The 16980-nt window shown below is 39.5% G+C and overlaps 1 protein-coding gene across 3 annotated transcripts in view; it reads left to right on the forward strand.

Moving 5' to 3' along the window:
* LOC126299513 (protein FAM102A) overlaps window positions 1-16980 on the forward strand; it is a 409085-nt gene that overhangs the window by 367389 nt on the left and 24716 nt on the right. Inside the window, exon 6 of one of the 3 annotated variants that reach the window (XM_049991475.1) lies at window positions 3635-3778. The exons of 1 other annotated variant lie outside the window; for it this stretch is intronic. In XM_049991475.1, coding sequence (XP_049847432.1) covers window positions 3635-3778 — 144 coding nt within the window. Of the gene's footprint in view, window positions 1-1924; window positions 2330-3634; window positions 3779-16980 lie in introns of all 3 variants that reach the window. One more of the 3 variants, XM_049991474.1, reaches the window with a different exon arrangement.

Consider the following 16980-nt stretch of genomic DNA (forward strand, 5'->3'; position numbering starts at 1 on the left):
TCTTCTTTTTCTTCTTCTTCTTCTTCTTCTTCTTCTTCTTCAATAAATGCATGACCACACTTAAATTCAGCAACACAGAAAACGAAATGAAACAATGCTTCTATTTTGTTTGGTCAAACCCAATGAGAGAAGCAATTTTTCTCAGTGAGTAATTGTGTTTTGTACACATTTTATCAAAAATCTCTCAATAGATTGCTTACATAATCACTACAGACAAACAACTGACTTCATAGTGCTCCATCTAAGGAATTCTACATTCCAAAAGGTCATAGAGTGGCAGGAATGTGACCAAATTGCTGTGTGGGATGAAGAACTTTGACTTTGTATTATATATTACAGCAAGTAATGGAATCAGAATACTGAGTTCACAAACAATATGTACAAGTGTTGTTATAGAAACTGGCATTCAAACATTTCTAACATTCACTACAGTCCCTGTAGACACTTCATTCCAGTTCGTTAGCTGTAAAATGTCATTAAGGAATGGCAGGCCATTTCGTATTTTTCACAGTTGTATTTGCAAGTATGCCAAGAATTTCAATAAATAAAATTTGGAAATGTGACATAAGTTTTAAAACAAATGTTATGCCGGACCAACATTCAGGAAGTAGTACAATGTTGCTATGATTGTTACAGATTTAGGGAGCTAAGTTTCACTCCATTACCCATTACTTCACAATTTTTAAGGAAAGAACATGTGAAGCAAGTTGCTCTTCAAGATTTGTTACTTCCATGTATAATGATATCTTAGAATAATTCCAGGGTTTCTGACACACACATGGTTCAGATACTTGTTACATGCAACACTACTGCACTTTAAATATGAAAAATGATGCTCTGTCTTGTTGCAGTGACTCATCACTATAGTAATACTATCGTATTTATTTGTTTCTAACAGTTACTTTGCTTGTAAGGTGCCACAACGTTCCTCCAACTGATTCCCTGGTGAGGGGATGGGAGACTGAGTGAGAAGGGGGAAGAGGGAGACAGACTACCATACTGAGCAGTGTGTGAAGTGTTTGATGTTAATTGAAGTAGGCTCTTGAGGCTGAGAATGCTTTGTTTCTGTAGTCAGCTTAGCTACACGTTTTTGCCTAGGACTGAGATGTTTCCTGATATTTATTGCCCCATCTAGGATGTTTGTCCCGTCGACATCCTTTTTTTTCTGATGTGTATTATTAATCCATTTTCTGGTCAGTATACTTCTGCTAAACTAGTTCAGTAATTACCCATAAATGTTTGACAATGTTTGACAATGTTGGTTTTGTTTTTGTTGAAAAGAATTCATGTGGTATAACTTAGAGTAGGAGTAACATATTAACACTTTTTGTCACTTGATAATTTGTTGTGTTTTTATATTTTTTTGTACTTTTACACAGATTTTCAAATGCAAACTTTTTTTTCTGTGAAAATTTTGTAACCACTATTAATTTTCATTGGTTGCAGATCTTTCTATTAGTATTAGTAGTAGCAGCAGCAGCAGCAGCAGCAGCAGTGTAAATAATGGGGTACGAGTAGATGTTAGAAACTTAAAAATTGCAGTGCAGTCAAATAACTTAATTGTTGATTATCTTTCAACATGCATCAACTGCACAGTATCAAGTTACAATTTTTGTTTTGAAGTATGTCCTGTTCAGTAGTAGCTGTTTGAAAGAAAGTGTGGCAGGGGAGGCAGGGAACGGCTGAGAAGGTTGGTGTTGGGGTGGGGGTTGGGGGCAGAGGTGGGGGGGGGGGGGGGGGGAATGGAGCATTTTCAAGTTCAATTGAAACTGGTGTTGTAACCTCAACTGTTATGAATTTTCTGTTTACTGACTGCAATTTTTCACTGACTTATAAACCTGCAGTAAAATAAATAGGTATGTATATTTTCCCTTGGCATTTGATTGTATTGTTTCTTTCCCCCCATCCTGCATGGGCTTTGTAGGTCCCCATCGTGGCCGGTTTCGGTGCTGCGTATGCATCTGTGCACTGATGTTGCTTCCTTGAGCAATCCTACAGCCACCTCTTTGAGCACTCAGTCTCCACCAAAACCTATAGTGTCAGAGAAGGCACAGTGGCATTTGTGGCCCAGCTCGTGGTCTCTCGGTCTGGGCAGCATGTGGCGTCAGCGTAGCTCCTTGTCTCCATCTAGCTGCAAAGATATACCTTCCACATCTCCCTCCTCAATGTATTTTAAAAGGTCTGCTCCTGGTGCATTCCATTTTCCTCCTTGGGCTTCCCCGCGCTTTTCACCCAAAGCTGCCTCCTCTCCTGGCATGTTACATCAGCACAGTCCTAGTTCCATTAGAAGCCTGGATTCCTCTGAAGGTGGATATGGACACATCGAAAGGTAGTGTAGAATTCTGGTTGGATGTTTTTGCTTTTGTTTGTAAGCTGGTAACTAAACTTGTATAGGATGCTTTTTCTATTTCAGCAGCTGTCTCTAGAAATTTGCCCTTGTTATGTCACACTTGTGAAAAGTGTTAAAATATTTATAAAATTAATAACTCTGTTATAATATTGTAAACTGTGCCACAAAACATGCTTCAGTCTTATAAAATGTTCAGACTGTAATATTGCACTATCATATAGAAGTATTAATATTTGTAATTGCTTTCCCAGGCTTAAATAGCTTTAGCTGCAGTCATTCATTCCATTGTAGAAGTGCAGTGGGAAACAGTATATTTGTTGCTTTCAGTTATGGTTCCAAGCATACATTATAATTTTGCACTACTGCTGAGTCTTTCATGAGTAGCCTGTAATAGTTATAGGAACAAGATACTGCAGAAATTTGTTGTTCTTGAAACTAAAAATAAAGGCAGTGTCATATAGGAATACAAAAACAGAAAAAAGGAGGGTGATGAACTTGGTAGCAACCATCGTAATTTTAATAAAGGGAACGCACTGCTTTGGCAAAGATTGTGTGTGTCACCGTCTGAAATCAGATTATTGAGATATATGGATTCAAGTTTGCTGGTTTTCTTCTGTATCGTAGAAATTATCTTCGTGTTCTGTGGTGTAACTGCTGGAAGCAGTGGAGCACTATGACAACAACATTGTCTCATTGAATTCTCTGCTAGTAGCAGACAAGAGAACTGTCTAGATTACATGTTAATATTTTTTTACCCACATAACTACTTCAAGGAAATATTGAATATTTTTATCCACCCTGCTGTAGTGACTGTAAATGGACATCGTATCTTCCAAGTATCATTTCAGTTTTGAAAGACATCACCTGAACAATAGAAATGTACCTTTCACCTCATATAGTTATCTGTTGGGGTACCTGCATCTTTGCTGTTGTAGGGACACTGTAGAGTAAGTGCATTTGTGCACGTGTGTGTGTGTGTGTGTGTGTGTGTGTGTGTGTGTGTGTGTGTGTGTGTGTGTGTGTGTGTGTGTTTTAGATTCTGAAGTGGTTGTGTTGTAGTTAGTGGTAGTTTTACTTTCCCGTAACTGTAGTTAGTAAAAGTCACCATTGAGACTGGTGTGAAAAGTAACTGAAAATGTTGTTGGTTAAAAGTTAAGAGAAATGTTATTTCTGTCTTGTAAGAAATTCTAATAAGACCTATATTTTGTTTCCAGCATGTGTTAAAAAAACAAAGGTTTTATCTGTGTAGTGAATGGGGGCTTTGCATATCGGCTTATCTTGCAGGGGGGTGATGTCACAGCATCACCGAAAGCTGTTTGAGAGCACATCTAAGCTGCCCACTGTGGCTATCAGCCCGGATGATCAGCCAGAAGAGAATGACACCATGTCGTTACCTCCAACAATGACGTACAGGCGAAGTAGCACAGTGTCAGTCGGTGTTCGTTGTTGTAACTGCTGCTTGATATGCTGTCTGCTGTCTTTGCACAATAAGATACCTTTTTTATTGTAGCTCAAGTTTGAAATAGATGTGGTGGGAATTTTTTTGTCCTGTGTTGTCTTCTCTTATTATTTTAAGTGTAACAAAAAGATGATTTTGCTCAAATAACATCTGTGAATAAAATTGGTCTTTAGTATTTGTTTCCACAATCATGTAGCATGATGACTAACAATCTTTTTTTAAACCCCATTCTGTTATTTGTACTGTTTTGATGGCAGTTATTTCTTTTATAGCTAGTCTGCACAGTGCAACTTTTCAACCAGTGGAAACAGTTTTACTAAGGGAAAATTCTGTGCTATAAATGCACATTTTTGGTCAGATACATTGAGCATTTCCGTTGCAGTTACTGGACTTCAAAACTGATAATGCAAATGTGATAAGAGTTTGGGAACACATTTCTGCATTAGATTGTTGAAGTAAAGTTCAGAAACATTTGATAATACAGTTATATATTATAAATGAGCACCTCATTATAAGATCAGTTATGCCTTTTATGGACTAATTTCCTCATCCATTCCTATCACCCTACTTGTGCACTGCAGATTTCTTTCATTCTCACATTTTATCTGTTAATCACACAATAAAATTTTCTGCATACAATTTTTATTTTGTTTTATCTTTTCTTGTTTGCCCATTCATTTGCAGAATAGCAATGGTGGCATTGTTCAGAAGCTGATTTCCAAATGCAAAATGTACACTATTATTATATTTTGAAACTGTGATGCATTATAGAAAACAATTCAGCAATTTTTATGGCTTACAAGTGTAAAGAAGGAAAGAAAAATGTGGAAACAACTTCCTCTGGCAACGAACAATATAGCTCACAAAAAAAACACATCCTATTAACAAAATGTTCCAGATTACATGCACGTCAGATAATCTGCTGCAAATGATTTTCACCCAAAATATTTGTAAGTTCTGTGGATCCCTGTTAAATTGTGTATACTAACCAAATTGTACATTTGTACAGTTTATACACTATGTGATAAAAAGTATCTGGACACCTGGCACCCTCCATTGGTAATTTTGGAATTCAATATGGTACTGGCCCACCCTTAAGCATGATGACAGGTTTCACTCTTGAAGGCATATGTTCAGTCAGGTGCTGGAAGATTTCTTTGGGAATGGCAACCCATTCTTCACGGAGTGCTGCACTTAGGAGAGGTATCAATGTTGGTCGATGAGGCCTGGCATGAAGTCAGCATTCCAAAACATCCTAAAGGTGTTCTATAGGATAAAAGTCAGGGCTCCATGCAGGCCAGTCCATGACAGCGATGTTATTGTTGTGTAACCACTCCACCACAGGCTCTGCATTATGAACAGGTGCTCAGTTGTGTTGAAAGATGGTCTCCATTTCTGAATTGCTCTTCAACAGTTGGAGGCAAGAAGGTGCTTAAAACATCAATGTTGGCCTGTGCTGTGATAGTTCCATGCAAATCAACAAGGGCTGCAAGCTCCCTCCATGAAAAACATGACCACACCATAACACCCCCGCCTCTGAATTTTGCTGTTGGTACTACACACGCTGGCAGACGATATTCACTGGGCATTCACCATAATCACACCCTGTCATCAGACCACCGCATTCTGTAACATGATTTGTCACTCCCCACAACATTTTTCCACTGTTAAATTGTCCAATGTTTACGCTTCTTACACCACATGAGGCATTGTTTGGCGTTTACGGGTGTGATGTTTGGCTTATGAGCAGCTGCTTGATCATGAGATCCAAGTTGTCTCACGTCCCGCCTAACTGTCATAGTACTTGTAGTGGACCCCGATGCAGTTTGGAATTCCTGTGTTATGGTCTGGATAGATGTCTGCCTGTTACACATCACGACCCTCTTCCACTGTCAGCAGTCACTGTCAGTCAAAAGATGAGGTCGGCCTGTACGCTTTTGTGCTGTATGTGTTCCTTCATGTTTCCACTTCACTATCACATCGAAAACAGTGGACCTCTGAGATATTGAGGAGTGTGGAAATGTCATGTACAGACATATAACACAAGTGTCACCCAATCACCTGACCACATTTGAAGTCCATGAGTTTGGAGGAGCACCCCATTCTGCTCTCTCACAATATCTAATGACTACTAAGGTCAGTGATACAAAGTACATGGCAGTAGGTGGCAGCACAATGCACCTAATATGAAATGTTTTTGGGGACATCTGGATACATTTGATCACATAGTGTATCTGTAGACTTAATGAAACCTAGGTTCCCAAGGGCCCATTATTAGTTTTGAAAAAAGAGTATAATGTCACCTTGTATACATCACTCCACTGTGTGTGTGTGTGTGTGTGTGTGTGTGTGTGTGTGTGTGTGTGTGTGTGTGTGTGTGTGTGTTTTATGATGCACCTCTCTTGGTTCCTTCTCCAAATCCAAAGTTAGTAAACAAATCACACGTTGATATAACAATGTGTATTTAGATGTTCAGAAGTAAAAGCATGGAGAAAATGTTACATTCCAGAAGCTACGACATTGTTTATCCTGGCTGACACCCACAAATATGGCACTTGTCTCTTTGTCTATCAATTACAACTTGAGTTTGAACATTGCTTCTGAACTAAAACTGTTTTACAGCAATGCATTCCTAACTCCACACAATAATATGTCACACTTAAAATATTTGGAACTGTTTACTTAACTTCGATGTGACCTCCGTATCTAGTATGAAGAAATGTTGTTGGATAATATCCACGTCCAGGGTTCTAGAATGATAAGGCTGTGGGTAATTGTGAAGTACTTGTAAATTGTCATTTATTTATCATTTCACATAATATTAGAGACACAGTTTTGAAATATATCAAGTAAAAATCAACCATAAAACTCGAAGCTCTTTCCTTTGTCTGTGTCTATGCTCTCTTCCAATTAGCTTTCCTAGTTGTTAACTTAAGTCAAGTGAAAAACAGTATGACAGAATGAAGCAATATATTGACACCAGTCCGGTGTATTATAAGATATGTAAACATATGTAAACATACAGTTTATGTCTGAAATCCAGTTCACAGGTAGCCAGAATTTAGGAGGTATATTATAGTTAATTAACTGATCAGAGGTTCTGAAAGAGCTATATTCATTATTGTGTGTGTGTGTGTGTGGGGGGGGGGGGGGGAATTTAATGTATTTTGCCATGCAGAGGTTCAAACTAGAGAGAGAGAGAGAGAGAGAGAGAGAGAGAGAGAGAGGAGGAGCAAAATTGTGATGTACTTCAGAGGAGAGAATGAACTTTGATAAAACAGTAAAAAACAAGGCAGACATTGGTGGGGCAGTTGCGAAAGTATTATTCTTGTCTTGTAAAATATGGTACCAGGAGATAAAAAAAAAAGGTCCAACAGAGGATAGACCTGTGAACTCTCTGAATTACTTCTCTGAAAACTTTGTCTCTACCACTTATCCTATTTATAAAAAGCAAGATGAATTACAACAACCTTGTATTTGTTAAATATATTTTTCAAAACAATTATCTGGTTGAGTGTGAAAAATAGCTAGCAAACAGAATCTACCTTCAGAAAGATATTCCTCTTAGAGTATGTCACAATCAGTAGCCAGGTGTTGCTGTACAACATTCTTCAGCACACAGTATTGGAATATGGACAATGAACATGCGTATTCAGTAATAATGGAAGATTAGTTCTTAATTGGATGTTATGATGCCTTTTTTTTTCCTCCAAAAGGAGAAACACATTGTGTGACAAATCCTACTTTCTGGAGTTTGTTACGTAAATGAAGTTACATTCACTTACGTAATTCCACATTCATCTGCATACTTCGTTACTTTTTCATGACACATCTTTCCACATTTCTTATCACTGAGATGCTCTGCAATGGAAAGAAAAACGTTGCACAAAAAAATTGTTAGTTCTGCAATGCATCACAAATTTCTGAATGAATAATTGCTATGGGGTAGTAAGAGAGACTTGGTTACCTGTAGTAAGCACAACGAGAGGGATGTTACAGTATTAACAGTGTCTTTCCATGATAAACACTATTCCCCCCACACCGCACCCCTTCTCCAAAATCCCTTGTCTCGAGCAAACTGTATCTTTGAAAATAATGTAAAGTTTATGGGAAACAGTCTTCTAGTCTCCTGAGAAAAAGAAAACTGTTTACCTCTCCAGTTGCAGCCTCATTTTTCTTTTTGTGTTTAATGTTTTTGATAGTATTGGGTTGGTACATAAGTTTTTAGTGTTTTTCCATAAGTTCAATAAACACAACACATTCACAAAACACACACATCAGACTTTAGTCATCAATAATATATTCTCCTTCACTATTTACAACAGTCCACCAATGATGGGTTAACTTTTCGATTCTGTGACTCTAGAAACTGTGTGGTTTTGAGGAAAAGAACTTGTCAAGCCATGTTTGGAGGATGTTTTCATCAAAAAGGAAGTTCCTTGGAGGTTGTTCGATAGAGAGAGGAAAAGGTGGAAACCAGAGAGTGCATGATCAGGTGAATAAAGTGGATGTGGAATGATTTCTCAACAAAAGTCCTATATTGTGTTTTCGGTTGGTCTAGCAGAATGCGGGCAGATGTTATCATGGATTAGCATCATTTCACACTGTCTTTGGATCACTGCTCTAGGATTCCATGTGCAAACATCTCTGTCGACAATAAATATGAACAGTGGTGGTCACAAAGCAGGAAAATTTTTCTTAGTACATCATTCAGTTGTTGTTCTGCCAGATTCTTAACATTATCTTTTCTGGATGCATGAAGGTTCCTGCACAGGGAGTTGTTGCTTTGTGTGGGCTCAACCATTCGTTTCTTTCCCTTTTGTTAGCATAAAAGACACCACTTTATGTCATCAGTAACAATTCAGGATAGGAATGGTCGGTGGTGGTCTCGAACCAGTTGATGACGAGCAAGGAGAGCATATTTGGCCACCTGCTGATTTTTGTCATTTTGGGCTAGAGTATGCAGTACTCACACACACCTGATTTTTGACACTTCCCCATTGCATCCAGCTGTTGCTCGATGGTGGAATTATCACAGAATATCACATTTGCTAGTTCTTGAGTACACTGATGTGGATCATTGCGGATTAATATGTTTAAACAATCTTTATCAAACCATGAAAGCCTTCCTGAATGTGGAAAGTCACTGATGTCAAAACATTCCTCATTATAATGAGAAAGCCATCTTCTTGCCATTTGTCCAATGGCATATTCCCATACACAGTGCAAATGTTCCTGGCTGCCTCTGCTGCTGTCACTCCTCTTCTGAACTCAAACAGAAGAATATGTCAGAAAAAATTGCAGTTTCTTCCAAATAACCAAATGACAGTATGTAAACTCAAATAGCAACAGTGAATTACAATTAAAAAAATGGCAATCAATAAAGAAACCCATTGCTACCAGAGTACCAACGTGCAAAACAAAAATGCTATGAACTCATGGACCAACCTAATATAATTGTTTAATTTGTCTCCATAATGATTGTTGTGAATGAAACTTTCTGTCAATAAATGCCTGATTATTTTATTTCATGACATTAATTATTTAGAGTTTCAGTATTTTAATGAGTATAGAACAGTTTGAACCAAATATTTCAACACATCATACTTTCATTTAAAGAGGAAGTTATTAAATGCATATTTGTTCTGTGGTACATTTTGTCTTCAAGTAAACTACTCCTTTTCAGAATATTGGTATATTGTCTTCTCAGTAATTTACTTAATTTAAGTTAGTACTATCACTTTCCAGTTTTGAAACATTTTATAGTTTCATTATTAGTGTTTTTATGAGATACATGTTAGTGGTGTATCAGAAACTGCTTTTTGGATAATTTCCCAGTGGTTTCTTATAACATTTTTTAAAAATACTTTCACATGGATGTTATGTGACTAAACACCTCCTGTGAAAAGGTATACTTCTTACAGAATCACATCCAGGATTTTCAAGTGGATTGTGTGTTCATTTTATCTGTGATCTGTGTGAGTGATTTCATGGCTGTGACCAATTACAGCCAACTGGTGTCATAAACTACATTGGAAAATGCCTTCCTAGAAGACTGGCAAAGGAAGTATATCTTTCTTGTGTGAATCAAACCTGCTTTCAAGAGTTTATCTGTTGGGTAAGTGAAACTAATTTCATTTACCCAACACAGTAACTTGATATACAGATTTACTTAGTTTTTCACGACTTCTTACTAACACTTTGATCATTTTAATTAAACATTACATAATCAACTGAGAGTGAAAAAGCTGAATGCTTTATTCAGAACTGAAGTAATACACTCAGCAAATAGTTTTTGCAAATAACATTCAGTTTATTCATCTGGTAAGTTAGTTCTTGGCAGTTCATGAGTGATCAACAGTGCAATCTACAGTAGAAAAGACAGCCTGATGGGACGCCATTGCAGGTAAAACTGAAAGACCAATAGTTACATGTGTGACTAATAAGGAACAAAAATAAAGCCTTTTTTGTGTATATCAGTGCACATTATATGACATAAAATATCCCATAAAAAACATTACATTGATATTAAACTTCAACTCTCATTCCATATTTTTATAAGCTGAATAACATATAATCTTCAGAATTTACCTTTCACTCTGTAGTGGAGTGAGCACTGTTTCGAAACCTTTTGATAGATTGTAACTGTGTACTAAACAGGAGCCCAAACTTGGAGCTCAGCCCAGTGGCAGCTAACAGGTAGCGATGTATATATCCGTGCTAGGTCATCATGCCTCCAATGTTAATGACGTATACATGCAACAATATCTGAGCGTTTGAGAAGTGCTAACATCAGATATATAAATTTATACCCTTTCTTAGTAAATACAAGTGTCATGGTAAGATGGTACCACTTGCAGAGCTCGAAGGGGTTTGTACGGTTACTAATGGTTCCTTGATATGACTCAGATAGCAGAAGTAGGTGTTTGTCAGTCTTTTGGCTTCCATTGTATAGTTTCATTGTGTTTGAAACCATAAGCATGTGCTGTCTGATGGAGAAATAAAACAGTGTGTCATGGAAAATGGTAATGGGAGTAAATTTCCCTTTTCTTTGTCTGCAACTGAGGACACTGTACCTCTTGATTCTTGTGCTTTGATATCAGTTGGGCTCGAAAGCTATTTTTCTTGTTACATGCCTTCGCGTTCCAGAAGTACGATTGTTAGTGATGATAAAGATGACGTGGCCCCAGTGAAGAAAGGAAAGTTTGTGTATAAATTTCAGTGGTACATGAAGGGGCTGAATCCTAGTGTTAATGATTTTGATACAGCACATTCAGGTGTGACTCCTACACTTCTGGAAAACACTGGTGAATTACAGTTTTTAAGGCACTGTTCATGGAGGAATTAGTCTCATTTATTGTAGAAGATTCTAAGAGACACTAAACTGTTTAGTGAACTATTCATTATGATAAAACCCAGTTGTAGGGCTGGAAAGATACATGTATAGCAGAAGTATATAGTTAAAAAGCTGACACATTCTGAATATTGACCAAATAATCCTGTCCTCAAAATTCGTATTATTGGTGAAATAATGTCTTGTGACAGATATTTATTGTTACTCCAAATGCTGCATTTTGCAGTAACAATGTTCCTGTGCAAAAAGATATGTCGTACAAAATAAGATCAATTGTTTCATATCTGAAAGTGAAGTTCAGAACAGCACTCCCTGCGTTCCAGAACATTTGTATTGATGAGTCTGCTATTTTTCATGGACTTTTGACTTTCAAATAGCACTTGACATCTAAAAGATGTCATTGTGGTATAAAAATATTTGTTCTGTGTGATTTCGGAATGGGATTTATACTTGTGCAAAGTGTGATATATGAGTAATAGAGTGATGACTATTTGGGAATTACTGGAACTATTGTAACCCATTTGGGAAGAGGCACATGCTATATGCGGAGAACTGGTACATACGTCCATCACTCTGCCACTACTTGCATGAAAGAGGAACAAATGCAGCAGTACATTTTCATTAACAGAAAAGGTAAGCCAAAACTTCAAGCCAAACTGCAAAGAGGAGACATGGTATTTAGGTCAACAGGCACTATGATGGCTTTGAAGTGGCATCACAAAGGAGATGTATGTATGGTTATGGCATGATATACTTTTGAAATGAAATCAGATGGGGAAAATGGGCTGCCAAACTAATACCAAAAAATTTAAAAAACCAAAGTGTGTGTTGAATTACAAGAAGTCTATGCAGTGGACAAATGCATCATACTACTTATCTCAGTGGAATGTGTCCAAGAAACACTGAAATAGTACAAAAATCTTTTTTTTTCATGACTTAGATATGTGAATTCTAAATTCCCCATTATTTACAAACTTTCTACCAGGAAAATACTTCAGTCACTGAATTTTGTCTCGGCCTATATTGTGAGAGTTTGGAGACATACCACCAAGAAAGCAAAGCATCAGGAGGTGGTTGATCATGAGAGGGAAATCCATTGTCGATTCTAGAAAAGCACATTCCAAGCACCATTGAGTCACCAGTAAAACAGCATGGACCTGTAAGTAGATGCAGCATGTGCAGCAGGAACAGAAAATGAAAGGAGTTGCATCACTGCTGTAAAGAATGTGACGCGAGTCTGTTGTCTTATGCCTTGTTTTGAAATATATCACATAAAACATGATTTCTGAAATGTTCACCTTTGTAATGTTACCTACTTCAATAATAAAGAGTATTCAAAGACACATTATTTTTAAAACTTGTTGGTGTGAACAAAGACAGAAAAACCTGTGATGACAAGATCTGAGTACCTTGTTCAGCACCCTATCATTCCCAGCATGGGGACACTACTGCATGAAATGGCCTGACCACACACGGACTTGCAGACTATTATCGTGCACTTGACACACACACACACACACACACACACACACACACACACACACACAACCACCACCACCACCACCACCACCACCACCAATTTGCGTTCCCACACTATAAACCAGGGAACACCAGTCTGTATCTCAGATCTTTTTCCTGCCACTTGTTTGACAAGACTGAGTCATGTTTGCATTTTCCATACTAGAAAAATGTGTGTTGTTTTACCATCTCTCAAAACCCTCATGTCTCTTTTGTGAGTATGTGATTGGCCACCATGGGGCCACAGCACTTGCAGTGCTACTTCCCTTTTTGTACTGCAGGTCTATCCTACTTCATTTTTTCTTTCTACTTTTCCAATGGGAGGTCTCCTTGGTCCTGATTGTGCTTTGATTTGGTTTGTGTTTTGGATACTTATTTTGTCACCTTCTGGCCTTTACAAACTTCATTATTAATGATATGGCCCCAGCAGTTTGTTCCAAAGCTAAGACAGATTACAATGTGGATGACCCCAAAATGTTCGGTTCCCTGTCTATGCCATACGAGGAACATGGGGCTCAGAGACAAGATGAGAAATTCCCTTCCCAATAGTTGGTTGGTTCTAGGATGGACAGGGATTCCTTTTTTACTACAAAGCCATTGTTCTTCATTGAACACCTCGAGGGCAGGTTTGGAGAAATGGCAGCAATTTGAACATTGAAAAGTGGTTCTATTCTGCTTAAAACAGCCACCCCTGCTCAGTCTTGGGCACTGCTCACCTGCAACAAGCTGGATTACATTCTTGTTGCTATAACACCCAATAAAAGTCTGAATATAGTAAAGGGTATCATCTTCCACCGAACACTCCTCTTACAGATTCATCACAAGTTCTGTGCTAATTTGGAGTGATGGGGTGGGTATTTTGTCTATCTTGTTCAGTGAGGAACAAAAGACAATAGTATTGATACGAAGTCTTCATCTTGGCTTTTGAAAGTGAGTCATTGCCTGACAATATTGAGGTGATGGTTTATCGCTGTGATGTCAAGCTGTATATTCCTCCCCCTATGTGATGCTACAAGTGCATGTGATATGGACACGTGTGTTCACATTGCAGTGCCATCCCATCCCATTCTGTAGGAATTGTGGCTGTTAGTTGCACATGAAGGCTCCTTGTGCCCTTCACCCGCCCTTGTGTCAATTGTGGGTAGCACCATTCCCCTGTTCACCATAGTGCACAATTTTCAAACAAGAAAAGAAAGAAAATCCAGGAATACAAAACCCTTGACTGCCTCACATATCAAGAAACCAAGAAGAAATATGACCACAAAGGTGGGTAAAATTGGCCACAGGTCATAGGATTTAATGTTCCTCCTCTGTCCCAGAATGTGGGGCAGATGAGTCCTTACAGAAGTCTAAATTATCTAACAACAAGGAGGACAAGAAGTAGGCCTTCAATAAGAGATTCTGGTGGGTGCCATGCCACCATACCCCACGTGTTCTGCCTTTGTTTCTGAAGCAGCATTCCTGGTGGCCCCTATGGGCTTTGACACCCCACCCCCCCCCAGCCCCAATGACCACTACCACTTGACTGGAAACAAATGTGTATTGATGATGTATTTTCACAATCAGTGGCAGTAGGTGGCACTGAGACGTGACCTGCCTCCTTTGTCTCTTCACACCCCCCACATGATACTGGTAGCATGATCCTCTAATGGAGCTGTGGCAGTTTTCTCAAACACTTGGCTCAGCTACATCTTTTGTGCTTCTCCCCTGTACAGGAAACTTGTTTCACAGCAATGCAGACCCCCTACCCTCATCAGGGCTCTTTAAACAATTGCATTGACTATGATAAGAGCATCGAGCATTGTTTGCACTTGTGTACTGAAATCTCTCTAGAACAAACACATGCCACTCAGTATGACTTTGGAGATTGTGAGTGTTCATGTGAAGACATCTCTGGAATTTACCATCTATAATGTGCATTTATCTTCTCATCATTAAGTGTCCCAGAACATATTGTCTGCACTGTTTTCTCAGCTCACGCCACCCTTGGTAATATTTGGTGACTTCAATACCTGCAACCATTCTTGGGGTGGAACTATGACACTGGCCATGGTAAAGCTGTCAAAAACTGATCACAGAGCGTGATCTTTCACTATTGAATACTGGTGTTCCCACACAGCTCAGTGTGGCATATGCATCTTATTCAGCCATTGATCTTTCTATCTGCAACCCAGCTCTCCTTTTGTCCTACAGTTGGAAAGTCCATGATGACCCCCATGCAACACTGATCATTGTTCAATCATTCTGACCCTCCTTCAGTGTCACTCGCCTGAAGCTCCACACAGATGGGCTATCTCCAAAAATTACAGATGCTTTCACCACTGCTGTTGCCCTTCACAGACCGCTACATGGAGGTATCAGTGGGGTTGTCCAGAGCACAACCGCAGCCATTGTATCAGCAGCTGACTCAGTGATCCCATCTTCCTTGGGATCTACCCTTCAGAAGACAGTACCTCAGTGGACCCCCAAAATTGTTGTGGCCATTAGAGATCACATACAGGCTCTCCAATATCATAAGTAACATTTGTTGATAGAGTGCCTCATTGCCTTTAAATCGCTCTGTGCGCAGGTCCACCACCTCATAAAACAGCAGAAATGAGAATGCTGGGAGCCATATGATGTTACCATTGGACCATGTACACATTCTTCACATGTGAAGATTCGATGCCTCTCTGGATACCAATACCCCCATGGATGTACCTCATATCCCTGTGAAAGATGACGACTCACTGATTCAGATGCTGTTGCCAAACATTTTGCTTTTCCTTATGCTCAAACCTCTGCATGTGAGAATTTTCTGCGTGCATTTTGTGTCCCCAAACAGCAGGTAGAGTGATTTCCACCATCTACTACACGTCACCTAAAACCTTACAATGTTCCATTCATTGAGTGAGAATTCATCAGTGCCTAAGCCTTTTGCCCTGACATGTCTCCAGGGCCAGACAACAATCACAGCCAAATGCTCGGACACTTATCAGTCGATTGCCAACCTCCTATCTGGAGCGAGGATGAGTTTCTGTCTTACTGGCGAGAAAGCATGATCATCCCAGTTCTGAAAGCAAGTCCTTGAGGTGGACTGCTGTCACCCAATTAGCCTCACAAATATTCTCTGAAAGTTGCTCGAACGTATGGTGAGCCAACAACTTCAGTGCTACCTTGAGTCTCAGGGTGTCCAGACTCCATCCCAGGGCAGTTATTGCCAATGCGATTCTACTACTGACAATTTGGTCTGCCTGGAGTCTGCTGTTTGGTCAGCTTTTGCTCTGTGTCAACATCTTATTGCTGTCTTCTTTGACATGCATAGAGCTTATGACACCACATGGTGTCACCACATCCTTGTTATCTTCCACAAGTGGCATCTACAGGGACAACTTCAGATTTTTGTCCTGAGCTACTTGTCTCACTGTACTTCCTGGGTTAAAGTTGGTGCATCCAACAGTACCCCCCATATACAAGAGCAGAAGGTCCCACAGGACTCTGAATTGTGTGTGCCCCTTTCTGAAGTAGCAATCAAAGTAGCTGCAGCTGTGGGGTCTACAGTGTTACCTTCCCTGTATGCTGACGACTTTTTCATCTACTATTGCTCCTCAACTGTGGGTGGTGCTGAACGCCAACAGAGGGATACCAAACAAAGCGCACAGTACTGCACTACCACCCATGACTTCTGGTTTTCTGCTGCCAAGACGTGTTGTGCACTTCTGTCCCTGTCGTACTGTCTATCCCCAACCAGACTCTTCCTCAATGACCAACTGCTGGATGTGGTGGAGTCTTAAAATTCTTTTGGGATTTGTTCTTCAATGCCCATTTGATGTGGCTTCCCCCATCTTCGCCAACTTAAGCAAACGTGCTGGTTACACTTGAATGCTCCTTGCTGTCACGCTAGCGACATGCGGGGTGAAGACTACTTCGCAGTTTTGAATCTCTACAAAGCTCTGGTACTGTTACATCTTGATTATGGGAGGCTGGCATAAGGTTCAGCATCACCTTAGCATTATGGATGCTGGACCTGATACACCATTGTGAGGTTAATCATGCAACAGGTGCTTTTCAGACCAGCCTTGTGGAGAACCTACTCATGGAGGTTGGTGTCAATCTCCTACAGATTAGGTACCAACAACTGCTGCTCAACTATGTGATAAGCATTCATTGCTCCCCTGAGCATCTGAACTACCATGTGCTTTTCCTGGCAGGGAGATATGCCTCACACTACAAAGGCCAAGGTCTGCAGTCAAAAGTGCAGTTCTCACGCAGAGTCTGTGCTCTGAACTCTACCCTTCCTCACTGTCACCTCTTGCTGGG

The sequence above is a fragment of the Schistocerca gregaria genome, chromosome X (assembly GCF_023897955.1).
Source record: "Schistocerca gregaria isolate iqSchGreg1 chromosome X, iqSchGreg1.2, whole genome shotgun sequence".
NCBI classification, from domain to species: Eukaryota; Metazoa; Arthropoda; class Insecta; order Orthoptera; family Acrididae; genus Schistocerca; species Schistocerca gregaria.